At 34.2% G+C, this 20,709-nt stretch overlaps 1 protein-coding gene across 1 annotated transcript; it reads left to right on the plus strand.

Moving 5' to 3' along the window:
* The first annotated feature begins 780 nt into the window (after positions 1-780).
* On the plus strand, positions 781-19,580 carry trpl (transient receptor potential-like). The gene is made up of 18 exons (XM_070650505.1): positions 781-1,105; positions 1,187-1,255; positions 1,835-2,072; positions 2,166-2,266; positions 2,362-2,395; positions 9,397-9,546; positions 11,001-11,231; positions 12,241-12,292; positions 12,381-12,563; positions 12,654-13,027; positions 13,104-13,272; positions 13,355-13,409; positions 13,868-13,936; positions 14,081-14,207; positions 14,302-14,343; positions 14,402-14,596; positions 15,289-15,511; positions 15,618-19,580. The coding sequence occupies exons 1-18, from the start codon at positions 1,005-1,007 to the stop codon at positions 17,204-17,206; spliced, it is 4,002 nt and encodes a 1,333-aa protein (XP_070506606.1). The 5' UTR covers positions 781-1,004; the 3' UTR covers positions 17,207-19,580.
* Positions 19,581-20,709: the final 1,129 nt, after the last annotated feature.

Below are 20,709 nucleotides of genomic sequence, written 5' to 3' on the forward strand. Positions count from 1 at the left end.
GGAAACCTTTGGTTTTTTATGGCACGTCTTGATGGTAAGTCTCGTACAAAATGGCAGACAGTTGATTAAATTTAAAGAAATTTTGTCATCACTCTAGTGTGCCGCATCACGCATGTTGTTCGCAACTGTTGTAGATATCAATGACTTTGATAAAATTATCAACAAAAATTGAATTTCATCCCCAAAAACATTCTTGATAATAACAACAATTTATGAATTTTTCTTGAATTTTCCAGCAATTTAAAATGAAATCCACAACATTTTCTGGACGGAATATTTTTAATACTCAAACCCAGCGACTGGAAATATTTTTAAGTTGGATTGCGCACTTGTCAGAAACATTCTTACTGCCTTTTGCCCGGAAATTACTCGAATGGATAAGAAATCATCCGAAAAATTTAATTTACTCGACCTTTTTGAAAATTAATAAAACAAAAAAAAAACATGAAACAATGACACAAAGTCATGTTGGTAAAAATGCCACTTACAGGTGACGCTTTACATTCTAATTCATTTTGTGTAAAAAGGTATTTTTTAATCCTATATAGTTTGCCCTTAATTAAATTAAATCATGATGTGTATAAAAGCACTGGTCAACAATATTGCTGTTTTTGATGGCATTTTGCCTTCATCGTAGTCAGTTTAAAGCAAAATAATATATAAAAAAAGTTGAATTTAGACTGAATATTTTTCCATGTAATTGTATTTGCATGTTTGTGAAATTTTCATATTTATGCAGTTAAATTAATTTATTTTAATATAAAACAGGTCAGGAAAAATAAAGTGAAATTCAATTAAAGTGAAATAAAATTATGTGGAATAATGGACACTCAATTTCATTAACTGAGGATAAAAATTAAACGCTTTTTTGGATATAAATGCTTTAAATAGTGACTGATACTTCATTGTTATTCATTATTATCGTGGAATTAAAATCAATATTTGTTGATTGAATTTAATTAAAAAATATAAAACAAAAAAATTTCATTGTGTTGGAAGTTATAATGAGTGAAAAGAAAAATAGCTCTGTGGGGCTTCAGATTGAAGCTCCGTCACCAACCCCCGATCGGATTAATTATGATATCGATATGGGAAATTTGCCACAGTAAGTTTCACAATTTTTCTGTCGTTTGTGCACCGAAAAGCAAGCAACTCAATACAATTATTTGCTTTATCTTCTTATCAGACCGCTAACAATTGAGGAAAAGAAGTTTCTTCTTGCCGTTGAACGTGGTGATATTGCAAATGTCCGAAGGTAGAAATTTATTGTTGATAATAATACTGAAAAAGGATTTAAACAGGTTGTCTGGATGGAAGTTTGTGTGAATTTTGGCTATATTTATGAAATACTACTTGGAACAGCATTTAAATTTAATTTGATATTAAATCAATTCTTTTAATGCTCAACAAAGCCTGAATTCTCTTTATTTATCAATATAAATACAAATTCTACACAATTTCACTCATTTTTCACCATAAATACTAACAAGCTTTAACATTAATGAGATTTTTCATGTGCTTGAGTATTAAGAGACTTTAATGACTGTCAATTAAATGAAACAGCTGTTGTGTAGTAATAAAAGTGTCTAATAATTAAATTAAAGTACGTTTTATGTATATTTTGCACAAAAATAACTTTAAAATCAAAACAAGGGGCTTGAAACTTAGTCAATATGTAGAAATTAAAAAATATTTTATCCGTTAACAAATTATGAAAATTTTAATTAGGAATTAATATCAAAAATATCCATCCAGACCACCCAGCAATTAATTCTTCTCAATTTACCCAAAAAAAAATTAATTAAATACCTGTGGTTCTCATCGATACATCTAGAATGCTTCAAAAAGCGTTGAGAAACAATGATATCAATCAAAATTGTGTTGACTCTTTGGGTCGTGGTGCACTGACGCTCGCAATTGACGGTGAAAACTTAGAAATGGTCGAATTGCTCGTTATTATGGGTGTTGAAACGAAGGATGCACTACTCGAAGCAATCAATCAAGAGTTTGTTGAAGCGGTCGAATTGCTATTGGAGCATGAAGAATTAATTCATAAGGAAGGCGAACCCTATGTAAGTCACATTGTTTTTTATGCTAAATGGCAATTATGTTTTAAAATATTGATTTTTCTTCTACTTTTTTCTTGACGGCTGCTTCCTTAACAGTCATGGCAGAAAGTTGATATAAATACAGCTCAATATGCGCGTGAAATTACACCATTAATTCTGGCAGCTCATAAAAATAATTATGAGATCATCAAACTACTGTAAGATTATCGTTTGATGTTCCTTAATTTAATGCTTATCATACAAATGCTTAATTAATCTATTTTTCCATTTTTACAACTATTTAATGCAAAAGTCTTGATCGTGGTGCTACATTGCCTCAACCACACGTGAGTATTCATTATAATTATCATGTACAGTCAATAGATTCGCAAATTTATTTAATATCGCCTAACTCTGAACTGTTTAACCAAATTCGGACTTATAATTTTACCAAATTCACTAGAATCGTCACAAATTGGATGCACTTCTGAAGATCTCATAAAATGCCTGTAAATATGTTCGGCAATAAATCCACCAAATGATATAAGACAAAATCCAAGCCAAATTGTAAATCCAAAAGCCAAATCATCAAGACTAAAAACTTTTGGTTCCTTATCATTAATCTTAATTTTTCCAAATTTTTTGGTATAATACTTTTCAATCAGATGATTCATAACTCCAGTTGGTATCAAATTATCAATGATTTTGTTAAACATCCGGAAATAAAATACATTTCCAAAAAAGTAGAAAGCATCATATGATCTAAATATAACAGTTTCTAGCTTATTCCATTGATGAGTTGGATGTATTCCTTTTCTGGAGTAATAATTTATGTAAAACTCATCAATTGCAAGTGCCAGTTGTGCTGATGAATTTTGAGATTGTGTCATGAATGTTTCAAAGTATTTTACTGGTTCCAATGCGGTGACATTTGGCCTGTTTAGAGGAAATAGATAAATGAATTAAGACTTAGAGAACATTAGGAAATGAAGTAATGCTTAGGGAATATGGAGGTGCTGACAGAGTTGGCAAAAGCCGTGTATTGCTGGATACCCGTCCACCTTTCGTCCGCTGGTTGCCACCTTTCAAAATTTGACACTTTTAGGAAGTAGCAACCTCAAGATCGAGCAATCTGTAGAAGCCTCGATTCGGCAGCCTTTTGCCTACCAACTCTGCTACCTCTTACCTGACTTAACCAAATATCTATCAAAAATCTCACCATCTTTCCAATCCATCTGATCTGATCTGCTCTGATGTTTTTCCAACTGCTGCCTGCATAGCATAAACAGTGTAATTTCTGTCGACCAAATCCTCAATAGTCTTTGGTAATGGACGTCTTGGCTCACTTGTTATGAACTCAAAGAATTTACTTTGAAAGCATGTTCGAAATATCCCGAGTATACAAAGAGCGTGCTCAGTTTTGTGAGCACGCTTCTGAGCATGCTCAAATTCATCGTTTTACGTGCTCACCATAGCATGCTCAACTGAGCACGCTCATGAGCACACTCTGAATGTGCTCTCGAAAAATAAAAAATTTTTTTGAGCGTGCTCAGGTGAGCACGTTCACTTGAGCATGCTCATGAGCATACTCAAAATCAAAATTTTGATGTGCTCATCTGAGCACATCGTTGAGCATGCTCATGAGCACATTCTGAGCATGCTCATGTATTATTCCACATTTAATTTTAACATGCTCACCTGAGCACATCGATGAGCATGCTCTTGAGCACATTCTGAGCACAACGTGGAAATGCGGTTTGTGAAATTTCAGCATGCTCACTCGAGCACATCGTTGAGCATGCTCAAGAGCACACTCTGAGCACAACAAGAAAATGTGGTTTATGAAATTTCAGCATGCTCACCTGAGCACATCGTTGAGCATGCTCATGAGCACATCCTGAGCACAACGAGGAAATGTGGTTTATGAAATTTCAGCATGCTCACCTGAGCACATCGTTGAGCATGCTCTTGAGCACATCCTGAGCACAACGAGAAAATGTGGTTTATGAAATTTCAGCATGCTCACCTGAGCACATCGTTGAGCATGCTCATGAGCACATCCTGAGCACAACGAGGAAATGTGGTTTATGAAATTTCAGCATGCTCACCTGAGCACATCGTTGAGCATGCTCATGAGCACATCCTGAGCACAACGAGGAAATGTGGTTTATGAAATTTCAGCATGCTCACCTGAGCACATCGTTGAGCATGCTCTTGAGCACATCCTGAGCACAACGAGAAAATGTGGTTTATGAAATTTCAGCATGCTCACCTGAGCACATCGTTGAGCATGCTCATGAGCACATCCTGAGCACAACGAGGAAATGTGGTTTATGAAATTTCAGCATGCTCACCTGAGCACATCGTTGAGCATGCTCTTGAGCACACTCTGAGCACAACGAGAAAATGTGGTTTATGAAATTTCAGCATGCTCACCTGAGCACATCGTTGAGCATGCTCATGAGCACATCCTGAGCACAACGAGGAAATGTGGCTTATGAAATTTCAGCGTGCTCACCTGAGCACATTCTTGAGCATGCTCAAGAGCACACTCTGAGCACAACAAGAAAACTTGGAAAATTTTGGAAAATTTTATGAAAATTATCCACCTGAAAATACAGTGAAACACCGAAAAAAATAACCAAAAAACTCTTAAAATTAATCAGTAAAATACATAACATTTATATATGGTTTTTGCCATATATAAACTATTAGGTAAAATACAGCGGTGGCGTAATGGTTAAGGCGATGGTCTCATATAGCAACGAAGCGGTCTCAGGTTCGATTCCAGGTGAAAGCGAAATTTTCTAACTTTGGTTTTTTCAGATTATTAATTAAACAGAATTTATTACAAATACATTTTCTATTACTACTAATATTATATGATTAAAAAAGTACATTCTCTCTCTCTCTTTCCATAAGTGAAAATTAATTAATTTTTTTTAAATTTTGCATATTTATGCATGCTTAGTGAGCACGCTCTAGAGCATACTCAGTGAGTGTGCTCTTGAGTATGCTCATTGAGCATGCTCCTAAGTATGCTCTGAGCATGCTCAACTTTATGTCACATGACACTTTTCAAAAAATGTCTCATGTCACACCACATTCTAGAGCATGCTCACGATGTGCTCTGAGCACGTTAAAAGAGCATGCTCTCTGAGCGTGCTCAGAAGCGTAAAGTAGTGACATCAGGTTTTGTATGAAAGATCATGCTCACACTAGCGTGCTCAGCGAAAATTTGAGCATGCTCTTAGCGTGCTCTTTGTACACTCGGGTATTAAGCAAAAATAGATGAAAATCATCAAAATAAATCTTGAAAAGTTCTTGTTAGGCAATCGTGTCTGTGATATTCCAAAAAATACACTAATAACATTCCAGAATGGTGTTTCAATTGCCTGTCCATAGACAACACTTTGTGTTAATTTTGACATTCGATTTATGATAAGAATTGTGAGAATTGTCATTAAAAATGTAACAAATATTAAAATCCACGTGTAAAAGTCAAATGGTAAAATGAATTTTTCATATGCTGTATACTTGATAGATGGAGTCACATACATTAAAATATCTAAATTCCAAACAACTTTAGATGCGATTAAATGTTTGAATAATGTACTTATTGTTGGTAAAATCTCAAAGTATACGTGCGGTTCTTTAATTTTTATACCTATAAGTCTCACATTACTATGTGGATATCTTAACACATTTATATACATTGCACCGACCTGAAAGTCTATGGTAAAATTATGATGATCTGATGCTATTTTGAAGATGACTGGTGTGATTCCTAATATTTCGGTATTGTAGAAATTGGTAAGATAGGCATATCCCGATGTACTTTGTATTACATTATTCATAAGTTGTTCTGGAACCATCATGACTAATTCACAATTGTGATAATTGAGAAATTTTTCATAATTCTTAAGTTTTGTGTTCCATTTTAATGATTTCTTGTGAAATGTATTAAGCATTACCATATGTGGTTGATCACATCCAAATGGACTAAACCATTCGACAGTCGATATTGTTACTGTCTCTGCTTCATTTGTGATGAAGAATGTATACTGAAGAACAGAGCTTCCATGTGTAACAATTTTTGAATATTTTTGTGGAAATTTCCATGACTTAAGCATATCATACGTCAAGAAAGGGATAAATACAACGAAATAAATTACTTTGTTCGAATCACGCTGAGTTTCATGCAAATGTTCAATATAATAAAAGTCTTCAAATCATTCCAAAAATACAAATTGCGATGACAATAACGTTTTATGGCCATTTATGTTAGATTTAATGATGACTTTTAGTCTTTTACTTATTCGTACCAAAAAATCACTCAAAACATCATTCAAGAAGTTTGTCCTGATATTGTTTTTGAGAATACGTATGAAATAGTTTTCAAAAGGAAGGAATACATCCAGAAAGTCATAAAGAACCTTTGATATTATTGAAATATCTGGATCCGTCTTGAAATGAGTCAATGAACGTTCACAGGATATTAAATTGATGGTGATGAGTACAATCAGGATAAACAAATGCACATTAAAGGACGTCATTTTTCAAAGTCTTTTCTTCGGTATTTTTTTGATGAGCGGTTCCAACAAAATTTAGTAAGCAACTAATGTTGAATTCAAACTTCAGTCAAAGACATAAACCTTTGCATGCAATCAATATCGTGCATCATTTAAAGTACAAGATAAGGCAGGTGCTTTCAATCTTCAAGTCATGATTCATAGGAACTCATGATATTAATTATTCTGATTTTATTACAATATGTAGCTAAAAATGATTTTGATTACTGCTCATAATTGAAAATTGAACTTCCAAAGAAGCTTCGAAGTTGCTAAGAGGTTTAAAGGTTGACTGATTATTCGGACCTGCAAGCTTTGATAACCAATTTTAAGAATAAGTGGGTGTTTAACCTCAAAACTAAGTGGAAGTAGAACACTATTTTTTCAATATTAAGAGTCTTACTATATATGGTGAAATACGGCACGTGTGTTCCTTGGCTGTGTGTAAATGGGAAACCGATTCCATCAGTTCAGTGCAAGACATTAATAAAGCTTCGTGTTTTACCAAGACATGTCCGAATATGTAGCACAAATCAGTTGATAGATCCAAAATTCGGCACCAGACTGGTATGACTGTAGCTTAGTCCAAGATTTAAATAGAATCAGAGCCACATCGTCGTGATGTTGCAATTATTATCGATTCGTGCTATTTGCGATTCTATGTCTTGATAAACCTCATTTGCGAACTCCCCCGTTATTTGTTGATGATTAAAAGAATAACACAAAAACACCACAAAGCAACACTACCACTGCCACATGCTTATATCCTTTTTATATTCACTGTTAATTAATCAAATTGAATACAAATTGCTTTATGGTGGTTTATACCTCATTATTATGTCTAATTTAACCATTAAATACTGACTTTGGAGGTATATCGTTAATAAATCAATAATAATGATTTTATGGATGAATAGCGTCTATTAATTACAACATAATATATCTGACTGATTTTATATCATTACTAAGTCCGAACAGCACATATGGCTCCATGACTGGGAAATTCGACACATTTTAATGGATGAAAAATGAGTGCCGCTCGGTTAGAGATCCTTGAATGAATGCTAGGTCAAGATTAAATTCAATAAAGCTAAAATAGCAGACAGTCTAAAAGAAAATAAAGACTACACGTGGGATCGATAAAGAAAAATTACAGAAAATCGATACCTACCTTGAATGAAAACTTTTTATATGCACAATAATTTTTATCTGATGGCTGTTCATTGCATGTTTACTTTGATCAAAGTAAATTAATTTAATGTTGCTTTTTACGTCCATCAGCCACGTTTATCTAATAAATAAGTATTCAATAAAATTAGAAATGTCGTCAATTTTGATAATAAATGGCAAGGAATTGATGAGAAACTTTAGAAAGCTTTAAGGCTTACGACACAACCACAAAATTGTAAATCGATCGTCAAAATCAAAGACACAATCACATTATGTCCACTAACCTCACAAAGCAAATAATTGCTAATTTACTTGCCAATTCCAGCATATGAAACCATAAAATGTCAAACATAAGCTCAATTTCACATGTCCAATATTCTAATGAGTTCAAGGATTGATTTTTTTCCTACTAATTAAACTGAAAGCCTACGTCAGAAATTTGAGGTCTCATACATGCTTTATGTGTGGACATGTTGATGAAAAATTAGCAATCATCATACCCATATCAAAAATAAATCAAATCAATCTTAACTATATTATCATAGTAACAATGTCTACAACCATAATTCCAGTTATCAGTCAGACTAAATGTCATTTTGTAGTAAAAATATCCCCCAGAACTAATCTCACAGCAAGGAAACATCATCAACTATGTAAATTTACATTCTAAATCCCATGTGTTGTAGGAGTGACTCTATTGATGATGAAGAGATTGTTGTAAAGCTTATTCATGACCACCTGAAGTGTATATACACCCAGTTTTTTTTGTGTTACCTGTTATGCCACAAAAATAACAGCACAATGATTAAATGTTCGTGTTTAGAACGTATTTCAGTCATGATAGCGCGAATAAGAAAAATATTATTTTTATTTCTATCTGCTAATTGCTCAGATATGGCTTGTTTAAGCTTTTACAATAAAATTATCAAAATAACTACTGTTTTTTGGATATATACAATGATATTAATGATTTATTCACACGACACAATATAGTTTGCAGAACTATCGGCTGTAATTTGTTGGATTTTTAGGGGAAATTAAAGGTTGGAAGTCTGTATTTTGGATTTATTAGCAGTTAAAGCAGTGGCGGGCAACCTTATTTGTGTTATGGTACATCTTGGTGATAAGCCACGATTGAAACCGCATGTCGTGCGCATGTCGTACGCATTTCATGTGTATGTCGTGCGCATATCGTGTGTATGTCGTGCGTATGTTGTGCGCATATAGTGCGTATATGTTGCGCATATCGTGTGTATGTCGCGCGCATATCGTGTGTATGTCGCGCGCATATCGTGTGTATGTTGTGCACGTATTGTGCGTATGTCGTGCGCATATGTTGGGCATATCATGCGTATGTCGTTCGCGGTTTTGGTCGTGTCTTAACACCAAAATGTGCCGTGACACAATAACTGAACTAAAGCATCCACTTCTTGAACAAAACTTACCCAAAAGTCACACGGACAACTCAGGAGACAAAGTTTGTCAATTTTGCCACTTTTGTCCCTTTTTGACAATTTTATCGATTTTGCAACTTGTCACCTAAGTCGTCCACCCCCTTCACCAAACCCACAACATTGTAATTCTAACTTCTTACTTTCTCATTACAGGATGTAAAATGTCCATGCGAAGAATGCATTAGGAAGTCATCCGAAGATTCCTTACGTCACTCCTTATCAAGAGTCAGCGAATATCGTGCACTAGCAAGTCCATCATTAATTGCCTTAAGCTCCGTTGATCCATTGCAAACAGCATTTCAGGTATGATATAGAAAAAAGTATATAATCTCATATATTTGTGGATGAATGGCGAAGACTGGTCACACATATGAAATAAGAAATTTTTCTCGTCGATATTCAATGACAGTTATGTCTTCTACATCATTAAATCCCAAAAAACGTTAAAGCTCATTTTATCGGAAACTTTCAATAAGATTTCTTTTTTGCCTTGTTGAGGTGGACGAGAAGGAAAAAGTTAATGAAGAACTAATCAGTTAAGGCTACGAGTGCAAATTAATCTTGTCTACAGAAAATTATTTTTCTGTAACTTCCGAAAAAATAAAATCATTGGCTTGATTGCTATTGATATGGTAAGATTTATAGTAATCGATATTTTGATACCTTTATGCGTACGTCATGTTGACGTTGAATGTATAAGAATGCTCAGGAAAGAAATAAGAAAGTTGATAAAGTAGATTATGGTGAAAAATATTGGATTATTAGATTTTTTGTGAATTTTGGGGGTTCTTGGATTGCGGCATTTGTGTCTTATAAGGAATTTGATTAGATGAACTTGATTACTGCTTATTGTGTACTGTCAAGATTGAACATGAGCTGTGGCAACTTAATTGTTATTCTTTAAATACTTAATGAAGCTCACATTGACCTACATTGGCCTTCGATTTAAAACCTAGTTAGTTAAACCTAGTCCTGAATAGAATAAATCAATAAGTCGATCAATAAGTCGACCGAGGACAGTGTGAATCTGACTTGATGTCAGATTTGGTTTAAATATGACATCATGCCATGCATGTAATGTCAAAATGGTCTCAGAATTTTGATCGATTAACTGACTTGTGCTATTCGTGAATATTTTATAGTTAGGAACAATATTGTAGACAAGTCCATAGTGCTGTATCATGTTTTGGACATAATATTTCAAATTCAACTGAATTTCACCTAACAAGATGAATGTCTGCTTCTAAGGACGACTAAAAGAGTCATGATCTTATTGGTCGTCCCTAGAGATAGTCACAAAGCTAGTTAAATACAAACCTACCTGTTCATTCAAAGCTTAATGTTAATGTCAACTTAAGCTACCCTTCATATCAACTCTCAATTCATTCAGTTCTTACTAGAAATAGATTCATAATTTATTCTTTAAATAGACACAAACACCTCACATGAGCCACAAAACAAAACAATAAATATTTAACTGCCTAAAAATAATTGGCAGTACGGAAATAAATCATTTCCTAAGAAAATGTTCAAGTCATTTTAATGAACAGTCAGCATTATTTTCCTATTCCTTTAATAAACATGCCATGCCATGTCCGAAAAAAATGTAACTTTCAATCAAATTTCCTTTCCCGGACCCAACAAAAATAAGAACATCTAAAAATTGTGGCTAGATTCTTCGCTATTTAAACATAAAAAAGGCACCAAAAAAGAGAACAAAAAACTTTATTTCCAACAATTTCCCATCTATCATTCAGTTGTCATGGGAATTACGTAACTTGGCATTTGCCGAACAAGAATGTAAGGCTGAATATTTGGAGTTACGAAGACAATGTCAACAATTTGCCGTCGATTTATTGGATCAAACACGTTCATCACAAGAGCTGGCAATCATCTTAAATTACGATCCGGAAAGTCCGCCTTATGTCGATGGAGATCATATGAAATTGAAACGATTAGAAATGGCAATCGATTACAAGCAGAAGAAGGTAAAAGTCATTATTATGTACATATATGAATATCATGAACGATTGATGGCAATATGTTTACATGCAGCTACGCTTAATACATAAACAAATTGAATTTTCATTTTATTATCGATTAAATGAAATGGATGGTCTGAATATTTTTTTTTTTGGAAGCTGTGGAATTTTTTGATTCCGATGATAATTTATGTTGATACTATATGGGAATATTTTCAAGACTATTTGGATTAATTTCAACAATATGAAATGTTATTCGCTGAATTTAGATCAATCTTGATTCGACAGCATAAAATGTATTGTTGGGGTGTGCCAAGTTTTTGTTATTTTGAACTCGAGTGCATTGTATTAAAGCTTATTATAGACGACTTGTCTGAGTGTACGATATGCTAAAGTGAATCGGTACGTGTAGAAGTAATTTTGGGATTTTGGTCTCAAGAAGCCACTGCAGACTGGAGAATTATGTGCACAGAGCGGAAATTTCATTCTTCTCCGCTGGATGCACCCTTGGAATATTTTCAGACCGACCATTTCTTAGACTATTTCTTAAGTGTAAAAAATCATCCTGACAGGTATATCATAGGCAGTCCTCTAAGACGTATGCAAATAGGCATTCCAGAGATCTTAGCAGTATATTAAGGATTGTACGTCCAGCATCCTAATCCCTACACAGGCAAAGAGATCGCGAGTAGGTATCCTGAAAGTTTGCCCTTTGCCTGCTAGGGTCAACTTTTTAAGCAATCTCTAGCAACTAGACCGTTAAAAAGTTAATCAAGTTCCCGAAGACTTCAGGTTGAGTCGTGGTTGCCTAGTTTAAAGCTTATCCCTAGGGTAAATTTAAAATATATCAACAAATCAGCACTAAATCAGCCCTTCAACGAACAAAAACTCATAAAACGTGATTAAGCATAGAAGCAGCTTAACATATTTTCCATCAATAACATCCGATTGGCATACCAAACCTCAAAAATAACAACATCAATTTTAACAATAATATTTATTTCCTCTTTCACAGTTTGTTGCTCATCCGAATATTCAACAATTGTTAGCATCATTGTGGTATGAAGGTATAAGAGATGTGAAACGAAAAAAACTCATTAAATCCAAATATGCATTAACATAATCAATATGATTATTATTGTTATTATTATATAGGCGTACCCGGATTTCGTCGTAAATCAGCAGCTGAGAAAATTTTTATCATTACAAAAGTTGCTGCATTATTTCCATTCTACTGTCTCATGTACATGCTCTTTCCATTCTGTCATTCTGCAAAAATTATGAGAAAGCCATTTATGAAGTTCTTGATTCACGCTTCATCGTACTTATTTTTCTTATGTATGTTATTTGTCTCCATTTTTTACTGCTAACTGCCTTATTTTTTACATGTCGTCTGACTTTTTTTTCTCTCTTCCACCTTTTTTTTAGTCATTTTGATTCTTGTCAGTCAACGTGCGGAAGTTCAAGTGGTTTTACTTCTCGGTACGGAGAAGATGAAACAAGCTATGCAAGAATCACTTAAACGTCAACGTGGTAATCCGCCTACACCGCTGGAAATCCTCGTTGTCATTTATGTACTTGGCTTTATATGGGAAGAGACACAGGAAATATTTTCGGAAGGAATTAGGAACTATTTACGTAATATGTGGAATTTCATTGATTTCAGTAGAAATTCACTTTACTGTTTTGTGTTCCTGCTTCGTGGCATCGCTTTCTTCCAGCAATGGAGTCAAATTGCTCAGGATCCAAAGACTGCATTCATTCCGAGAGAGCACTGGGATGATTTCGATCCACAGCTTATTGTAAGTGAATTGACATCCGAGATGGACAAAAATACGTTAAAGCTGACTTTTCATCAATTTTTCCATCCCATAACAGGCTGAAGGTCTTTTCGCTGCCGCCAACATCTTCTCAGCACTCAAACTCATTCATCTCTTTTCAATAAATCCACATTTGGGACCATTGCAAATCTCACTCGGTCGTATGGTCATTGACATCATTAAATTCTTAATTATCTACACATTGGTGCTGTTTGCATTTGCATGCGGTAATTAGAAAATTGTTATTGCTCTTGTGAATACTTTATATTACTCAAAGCAATTACCCTTTTAATTTATTCCATAAAAAAGGTCTGAATCAGTTACTTTGGTATTATGCCGATTTGGAGAAGGCCAAGTGCTACAGGTTGGGAATTCATATAAATTATTGAATAATTGCAGACGGCAATAAATTTTTGGTTAATATTTAGTGCATTATTCTGGGTGTTAAAGGAAGGTGGGGCTTTTGTGGCTTCATGCTTGGCATTTAAGCTTGTCATATTGACAGAACTCCATACAATGATTAAGAGATCCGTCTGTGGTGAGAATCGAACCTTTGGACTCACAAAAGAGTGAAACAGATTTCCGGTCTGTTGCCTAGCCACTCGACTACAGAGGCCTAAGTCTCGTATTGACAGTTTCGCCTTTATATGGCTCGATACCCCAGATTCCACTCTATCCTGACACTATAATCAGCAACTATGAACAAGCTCATTAAATGATCAAATCAAACAAGAAAAATGCACTAAATATCCCTCAAAGAAACTACCTAAACTATTCCTTAATATCCATTTTTCTCATTTGTCTTGTCTAAAATTTCATTAGCCTAGCGGGCGGTTTACCAGATTGGGATAATCAGGGCGATGCATGCATGAAATGGCGTCGGTTTGGAAAGTAAGTATGCGGTCATATAAAACATCCGTATATGATGCTTTACAATAAGGAAAAGTAATTTCACGGTAAATCTATTTCTGCCTTATCTCATCCAACTTTTTTTTCTCTTCTTTTCCATTCGGTTGCCTTGAATTTTTTGTGCAGTTTATTCGAATCATCTCAGTCTCTGTTCTGGGCATCATTCGGTATGGTTGGATTGGAAAACTTTGAATTGCTTGGTATAAAGACATACACACGTTTCTGGGGTCTTCTAATGTTTGGATCATACAGTGTATGTATATGCAATCTATGAAACGATCCCTTACTTAAATCACTATAATCTTTTACTTCTCGTCTTTGTCTTTGTCTTCTCTTACATATTATAGGTGATTAACGTAATCGTCTTATTGAACCTTCTTATTGCCATGGTTTGTACAAATGACACAATACGACAGTCAATGAAATTAAATAAAATTTATTTTCTAGATGTCTAACTCTTATGCAATGATTGAACAACATTCGGATACCGAATGGAAGTTTGCTCGTACAAAATTATGGATGTCATACTTTGAAGAATCAGCAACATTACCGCCACCATTTAATATATTTCCGAATGTAAAGCATTTTACAAAATGTTGCAGAACAAAGACTAAACGCGATATTAAGCGAGAATCAACCATCGTAAGTAGCAAATTTTGTAGTAAGCATCCCAACAAGTTACGATGCGGGATAATTTCATCGCTCTTTCCTATGCTTATCGAGGCATTATTGAATAAATTGCTTTCGTGCTTTTTTTTGTGCTGTCTTGTTCTAAAAAAAGAATTACATGCTTACGATACAGTGGCTTTAAGGGGGATGTAGAGTTCTATTCAATTGAGTTTTTTGTGGGAAATAGATCGATATTTAAAGTTTAGAAGGAATTTTTGTGGGTTGTTTGAACTTCAAGGTAGAAAATTTTAAATATTTCTTGGAAGGGTTTACGCAATAAATTTTGATTGTAGGATTTGGTACGTTATACGCAAAAACACGTGCTGTTTAGCTTATTTCTATATTGTGGATGTAGAATTTAAGGTCAATTATTTGCATATCTTACGAAATTTCAAAGTTATTCGCTAGCTTTTTATGAATAAACGCTTAAAATAGCGATGGTCCATAAAAGTAGGTCCATAGGTGTCAAGTATGCTCAAATTCGACTCAAATTCACTCCATTTCTTCTAAAATTCATGTCAACTTCGAGTTTTAATCTAAAATCTACAGCAAAACATTCAACATTCTTATCAGCTAACTTTAAAGTTCTAAAAAGTTCTTCATACTCCTACAAACATCTATCAATCAAACTTATTAGTTACATGCTCCTCATTATGTATTCACAGAGACGCAAGGAAGAGCGCGATAGAGATAATCGCTATACAGCTGTAATGAGATCGTTAGTATGGCGCTATGTATCTGCAATGCATCGTAAATTCGAAGAGAGTCCCGTTACAGAGGATGACATTAACGAGGTCAAAGGAGAAATATCAGCCATGCGATATGAGTTAATTGAAATTTTCGAGAAGAATGGAATGGATATTTCGACCGTTGATAGAAAAGAGAAAAGTAAATATTTGTGTTATCTTATCATCCTTAGATTACCGTACCTTTATTTCCTTCCTCATCCATATAAATCGTGTTTGGTAACAATTTCTATTTATTTCTTTTACAGCTGTGCTTGCTAAACGCATGAAAGTATGGGAACGTAGATTAATGAAAGATTTTCAAGTTGCACCAGTTGAAATTTCAGATGGTACTGAACAGCCAGTTGCACCTGTTGAAGAGAATCCACTTGACAGATTTAGGAGAATTTCGAAGCAAGTTGCTTCACAGTCCACAAGTGCTAAATGGAATGAAGTTATTCGTAGTGCAACGATTGAGGCAAATAGTCAAATTGGTCGATGCCGTAATCGTGATAGCTTTAGGAATCAACAGAATTTACTTAAAGCTATGGAACAAGCTAAGAAGCTTATTGAGCGCTCTCCGTTGCCTCAATCTCCAAATCACAGTGATAATTACAGCATCGTAGATCATACGAATGAAACTTTAGTTCAGCTATTGAAGAATATATCCGAAGAAATTAATGAATTTTCACCGCAAGGCACTTTATGCATCCCAACTCCTAAAAATCGATCAATCACACCATTGCATTCATTAAATGTCCAATTACAATCATTGATTAGTAGCAAATCAGCTTCACCAAACATGACAAAAGAGAAGCCAAAGGCTAAGCAACCATCGTCACCAAAACCAACAACATTGGATCTACGCAGACCATCGAATAGCCATGAAAGAGTCTTTTCACCACCACCAGTTAAGGACAGTCCACCAACTCCAAAGAGTCCATCATCTCCAAAATTATGTCAAACACCAGCGTCTATGAAGTCCAGACCAAATACACCTGGATCGGTAAAATCGGAATCACCAAAGTCACCAAAATCACCAAGTAAATTTGAATTGTCCAAATCACCATTATCAAAACCAATAAATGTCAACAAGGCTCGCTCACCAACACCAGATAGTAGCAAGTCACTCGATGATACGAAATCAATTGATAGCTTGAAATGTGCAGCACCTCCTGTTGCTCCAGTCTCACCAATTCACACGTCAAAACCAGTTCATGGAATTCTAAGAACACCATCCGTTGAAATAACTTTGGATGGCGAAACGAGCATTGCTGTTGAAGCTCAGGAAATAATTTGTGATCCACCAAAGCCATTAATCTCATTCAGTCCCGATGGAGAAAAGGAAAACAAACCACAATCTCCACAACTTGTTGATCCATCAAGTCCAGTAAAGGTCATTAAACGTAAAGCACCGGTTCCAACAGCTGACATTTCAATTTCACGTCCAACGGCACCAAAGGTACCAATCAATCAAGGTATGATTCCACCACCACCAAAGAAAGAGGAAGTAAAACATCAAGTACAGATTCCAACTTTTTCAACGACCCCCGCAACACCACTACCAACCCAAAAGAATTCATCGGAAATAATAGCACCGGAGACGATATCGACAGGAAAGCCTGAAGCACATCAACATAAGGAGCAACAGAAATTTGAATTAGAAAAGCATAACATGGCAGTTGCTACATCTGTCAATACAATGCCTTATAGTAGTACCGAAAAGCTTGTTACATCAAACGATCCCTCAATGGATGCAAATAAGGCTGCTTCCTCTCCACCCATGTCATTAAGACCGGTTAATAAAATTGATGATGTAAAGACAATCAAACGACAGATGAAGACTGGATGGCTGTAAAATGTAAATTTTTCAATTTTAATGCCTTATTTTCATTTTCTAATTCAATTTAAAAGTTAATGTAAATATTTTATATCACGCAATTGAATAACAAAAGGGAATTGAGTCGTCTCTGATTTATTTATATTATTTTGGGAGATATTTAAACAGTCAGTGAGAACATAAAAAAGCTTTTTTTATTTGATAAGGAACAATATTTTCATTCACTTACTGAGTTGGGTGTTGACAAGGTGAAGGAAACTTTTATAGAAAACATGGATGTTTTTTTTGGGGGATTAACACTGTTTTTTAAGTGAGTTGTGCTGTCGATACCTAAGTCAATTATTCAGAAAAGTGCTTTGGGATTATGTGGAGATTATTATTTTCAATTAAGGATGTTGTTTAAATCCCTAGATGAGGGAATTCATTAACATTTAAGACTTTACATCCTTTTCTACTTAAGATTTTGATGGAAACTTTTTTGACTTAGGTGGACTTGGGTATGTTCTTGTTCTTTGTTAATCCGAGATCAGATGTATTTTCTTCCGTACTTATTAACTGACCTACTAACTGGATGATCAGCGATACATATAAATTGTAATCCATGACCTTTCTTAGATGCCGTCTGAAACTGGCATTATGGCTGGCTTTTGCATGCCATTTTCTATTATTAAATGCTATAATGTCTCTGTCAACTATCAACAGCTTCTCTGTATACCCTACTCTACTCTAAAAATTAAAAAACTGTCAATTCAATTCATACAATTATTGACAAGAAGCAGAACCCTAGTTACGTAAAACAGAACCCTACAATTGCTAGTTACGTCATTAAAACAGAGGTTTTTGCATTGTCATTAGCAGCACCTAGATCCAGAGCTCGAAGTCGACTCGGATTTTGTAAGGACAAGTCAACTTAAGTTGGCTCGGCTCCATTTAAAATTCGAGTCGTCTTCGACATCTGCCTAGATCTTAGAATAAGTTCAAGGAGTCAGCTTAAATACTAGCAACGAGACGGTGTCCCTAAAGTACCTTAATCGCGCGAAAATGGCAGATTTCTATCCATTTGACAGCAACGAAATTGGATTTACTCAAGATTAAACAATAAGCCCAAGATACGTATTGGTATACGTAAGCACTTCACACAAGAGAACTTCCTCCTAAATAGAATCTAATTCTTCCTAAACATAAATCAATCCTCAATAATTCTCCAAAACAGGAACAAGATATTAAATTTGTTCATGCCTCTTCAAAAAAGTTTCCTCCATCCAGAACTTTACATTATACTTAGAATTTGAAAAATTTACCATTGGATATAAACAAGAATCGACAAATCTCAAGGGTGGGTTATATGTCTTACTCACATTTATTATTTACACTAACTCTTGGGAATTTAATAAGAACAGAAAATCAAAAGCAATACTGGGATAATATTAAAAGGGAGAATATCAAACTTGACTAGCCTATTCATTTGTAACTGTCAGGAATATTTTATTTACATTTAAAAAGAGGATGTAGGTGGATTGGAAATGTCATGGAATATACCAAAGATTTTGATTCTAAATGTTATGGACTTTTGACTTGGTTAACATTTGAGAATGTATGGAAATAGACTTGAAAGATTGAGAATTATGATAAATTGTGGGAAATTTAATAAAAATTATGATAAATTAGTGGAAATTGCTGATTTACAGCATGCTGCAGCAGCGAAAATTGATGAAAAAATTACAAAATTCCAAAAAAAAGACATAAAAAAATAAATCAAAAGTCAGCAATAAAAAGTCATAAAAGAATTAAAAAAAAGTCATTAAAAAGTGAAAACCAATCCTTGAACTTCCTCCCATCCCCAAACGAATTCAAATCACAATACAATACAGCAACGGAAGAGAGAATAGACAGATAATTATTTTAATTACCATAATCACTAAAATGGAGCTATAAAAAATTTCTTTTTCAAAGCCACGCCATTGATATTTAAAATAAGCAACCCTTGTTACAAAGCGTTCATGTAAAAAGGCATTGTAATCGAGTAACAGCAAGTCAATTTTTAAGGACGGGTAAAAAAATGTTTTTTTAGTTTTTCCTCATGCGATAAATTCACAAACTGTAATTGTTGTTGAAAAGGATGCATAAATTAAAGTAAATTGCTTTTAAATTATTGATATATTTCACATTAACTTTCAATTTTTTTCGATTGTGTTGGAATCGAAGCTGTCTTCTTAAGACAAATTAAAAATAAATTTTTAATCAATTTTCGTCTGCACACAAACTGGGGGTGTGTTGATGACTGCTGTAAAATCGATTAAATTGAATTGTAATTAAAATTAATAGTGGAGTGAGATTGTTGAAAAATAAAAATTATTGCTGAAGCTTTTTGTGGGCTGAGGCTGGGTTTAAATTGAAAATGAGTTTTGATTTGGATGTTCTTTTTTTTCAGTTTGTTCTCATTTTGAGTGGATCCAGAAGGGAATGTTCACTTATTAAGCTCCTGAATAATGGACTTTTTTTTAAAAAAATTTAATAATGGAATTTTCAGAAGCTCCCTTTTTTAATCCCTTCTGAATGTAATGAGTGAACGAAACCTCAGAGTAATTTTCAGTAAATTTTCAATTACTACTCCTTTTATTGAGAAGCACAATTTGTTTATTTGAAAGCACTAAGATGCCATATTAACAGTAAGTCGTAAAATTGCCCTGGCGGCACTTTGACAGCTGATTTTCACCCTTTTTTAGGGCCAATAATGCGATTCGCTACATTGTGCCTCTCAATAAGTCCATAATCAATTTTGCTTAAAATTTCAAATTTAACATAATTGTCGGTAAGTTAAGTGCAAATCCATGATATTCAACATCTACTAAGATTTTCGTCTGTTATTTAATGAGGAGCATATATAAGTTATGGTCATTTAACTCTTTAGCTAGAGTCACTAGAATACTCATTGAACTCCCTCAGATTCATAACCTCCTTCGGATACAGTCTGATACTGACCCCGTCAATGGTTACCGCTTGTCAATTTCATATACAAAATGCAATTGTCTCTCTGTCAACATTTTCCTACGATGAACTCTTTAGTAGTCCTCGTGACATTTTGCACTTGAATCTGCCAGTTCCAAATATCTAAAACTTTTGCATCGTTTATTGCTTATAGACCCTAGTTACTGTTTTGAAACACACACTCGATTTCTAGGAAAACTGATGCAATTTTCAAACAAAGCATGCAGTTATACGGATGATCAACACCAGCTAATGCAACCAAAACTCACCTCTGTCTTCAATAAACTTCCAACTAACTAAAATTTATTTAAAACTTCAAATGAAAATCAATTATCGCAAATAAATTATGAAAATTTTTCTGAATGCAATGCTTTTAGTTGAATTTTCTTCATTCCATTCTCATTTCTCTACGGACAATAATTCTAAGGAATCAGAACAATTTTAATAATCAATTTTCTCGATTAAATTCCAACCTGTTGAAAGCACATGCCAAATGTATAATATAGCATAAAGTATCACGCAACATAGTGATT

The sequence above is a fragment of the Chironomus tepperi genome, unplaced genomic scaffold, assembly GCF_022539635.2.
Source record: "Chironomus tepperi strain 1889 unplaced genomic scaffold, CSIRO-AGI_Ctep_v1 contig_445, whole genome shotgun sequence".
NCBI lineage: Eukaryota > Metazoa > Arthropoda > Insecta > Diptera > Chironomidae > Chironomus > Chironomus tepperi.

Coding starts and splice junctions, on each gene's coding strand:
- trpl (XM_070650505.1), top strand. CDS start 1,005: ATGAGTGAAAAGAAAAATAGCTCTGTGGGGCTTCAGATTGAAGCTCCG. Junction 9,547..11,000: donor CATTGCAAACAGCATTTCAG/GTATGATATAGA, acceptor TCTATCATTCAG/TTGTCATGGGAATTACGTAA. Junction 13,937..14,080: donor AAATGGCGTCGGTTTGGAAA/GTAAGTATGCGG, acceptor TTTTTTGTGCAG/TTTATTCGAATCATCTCAGT.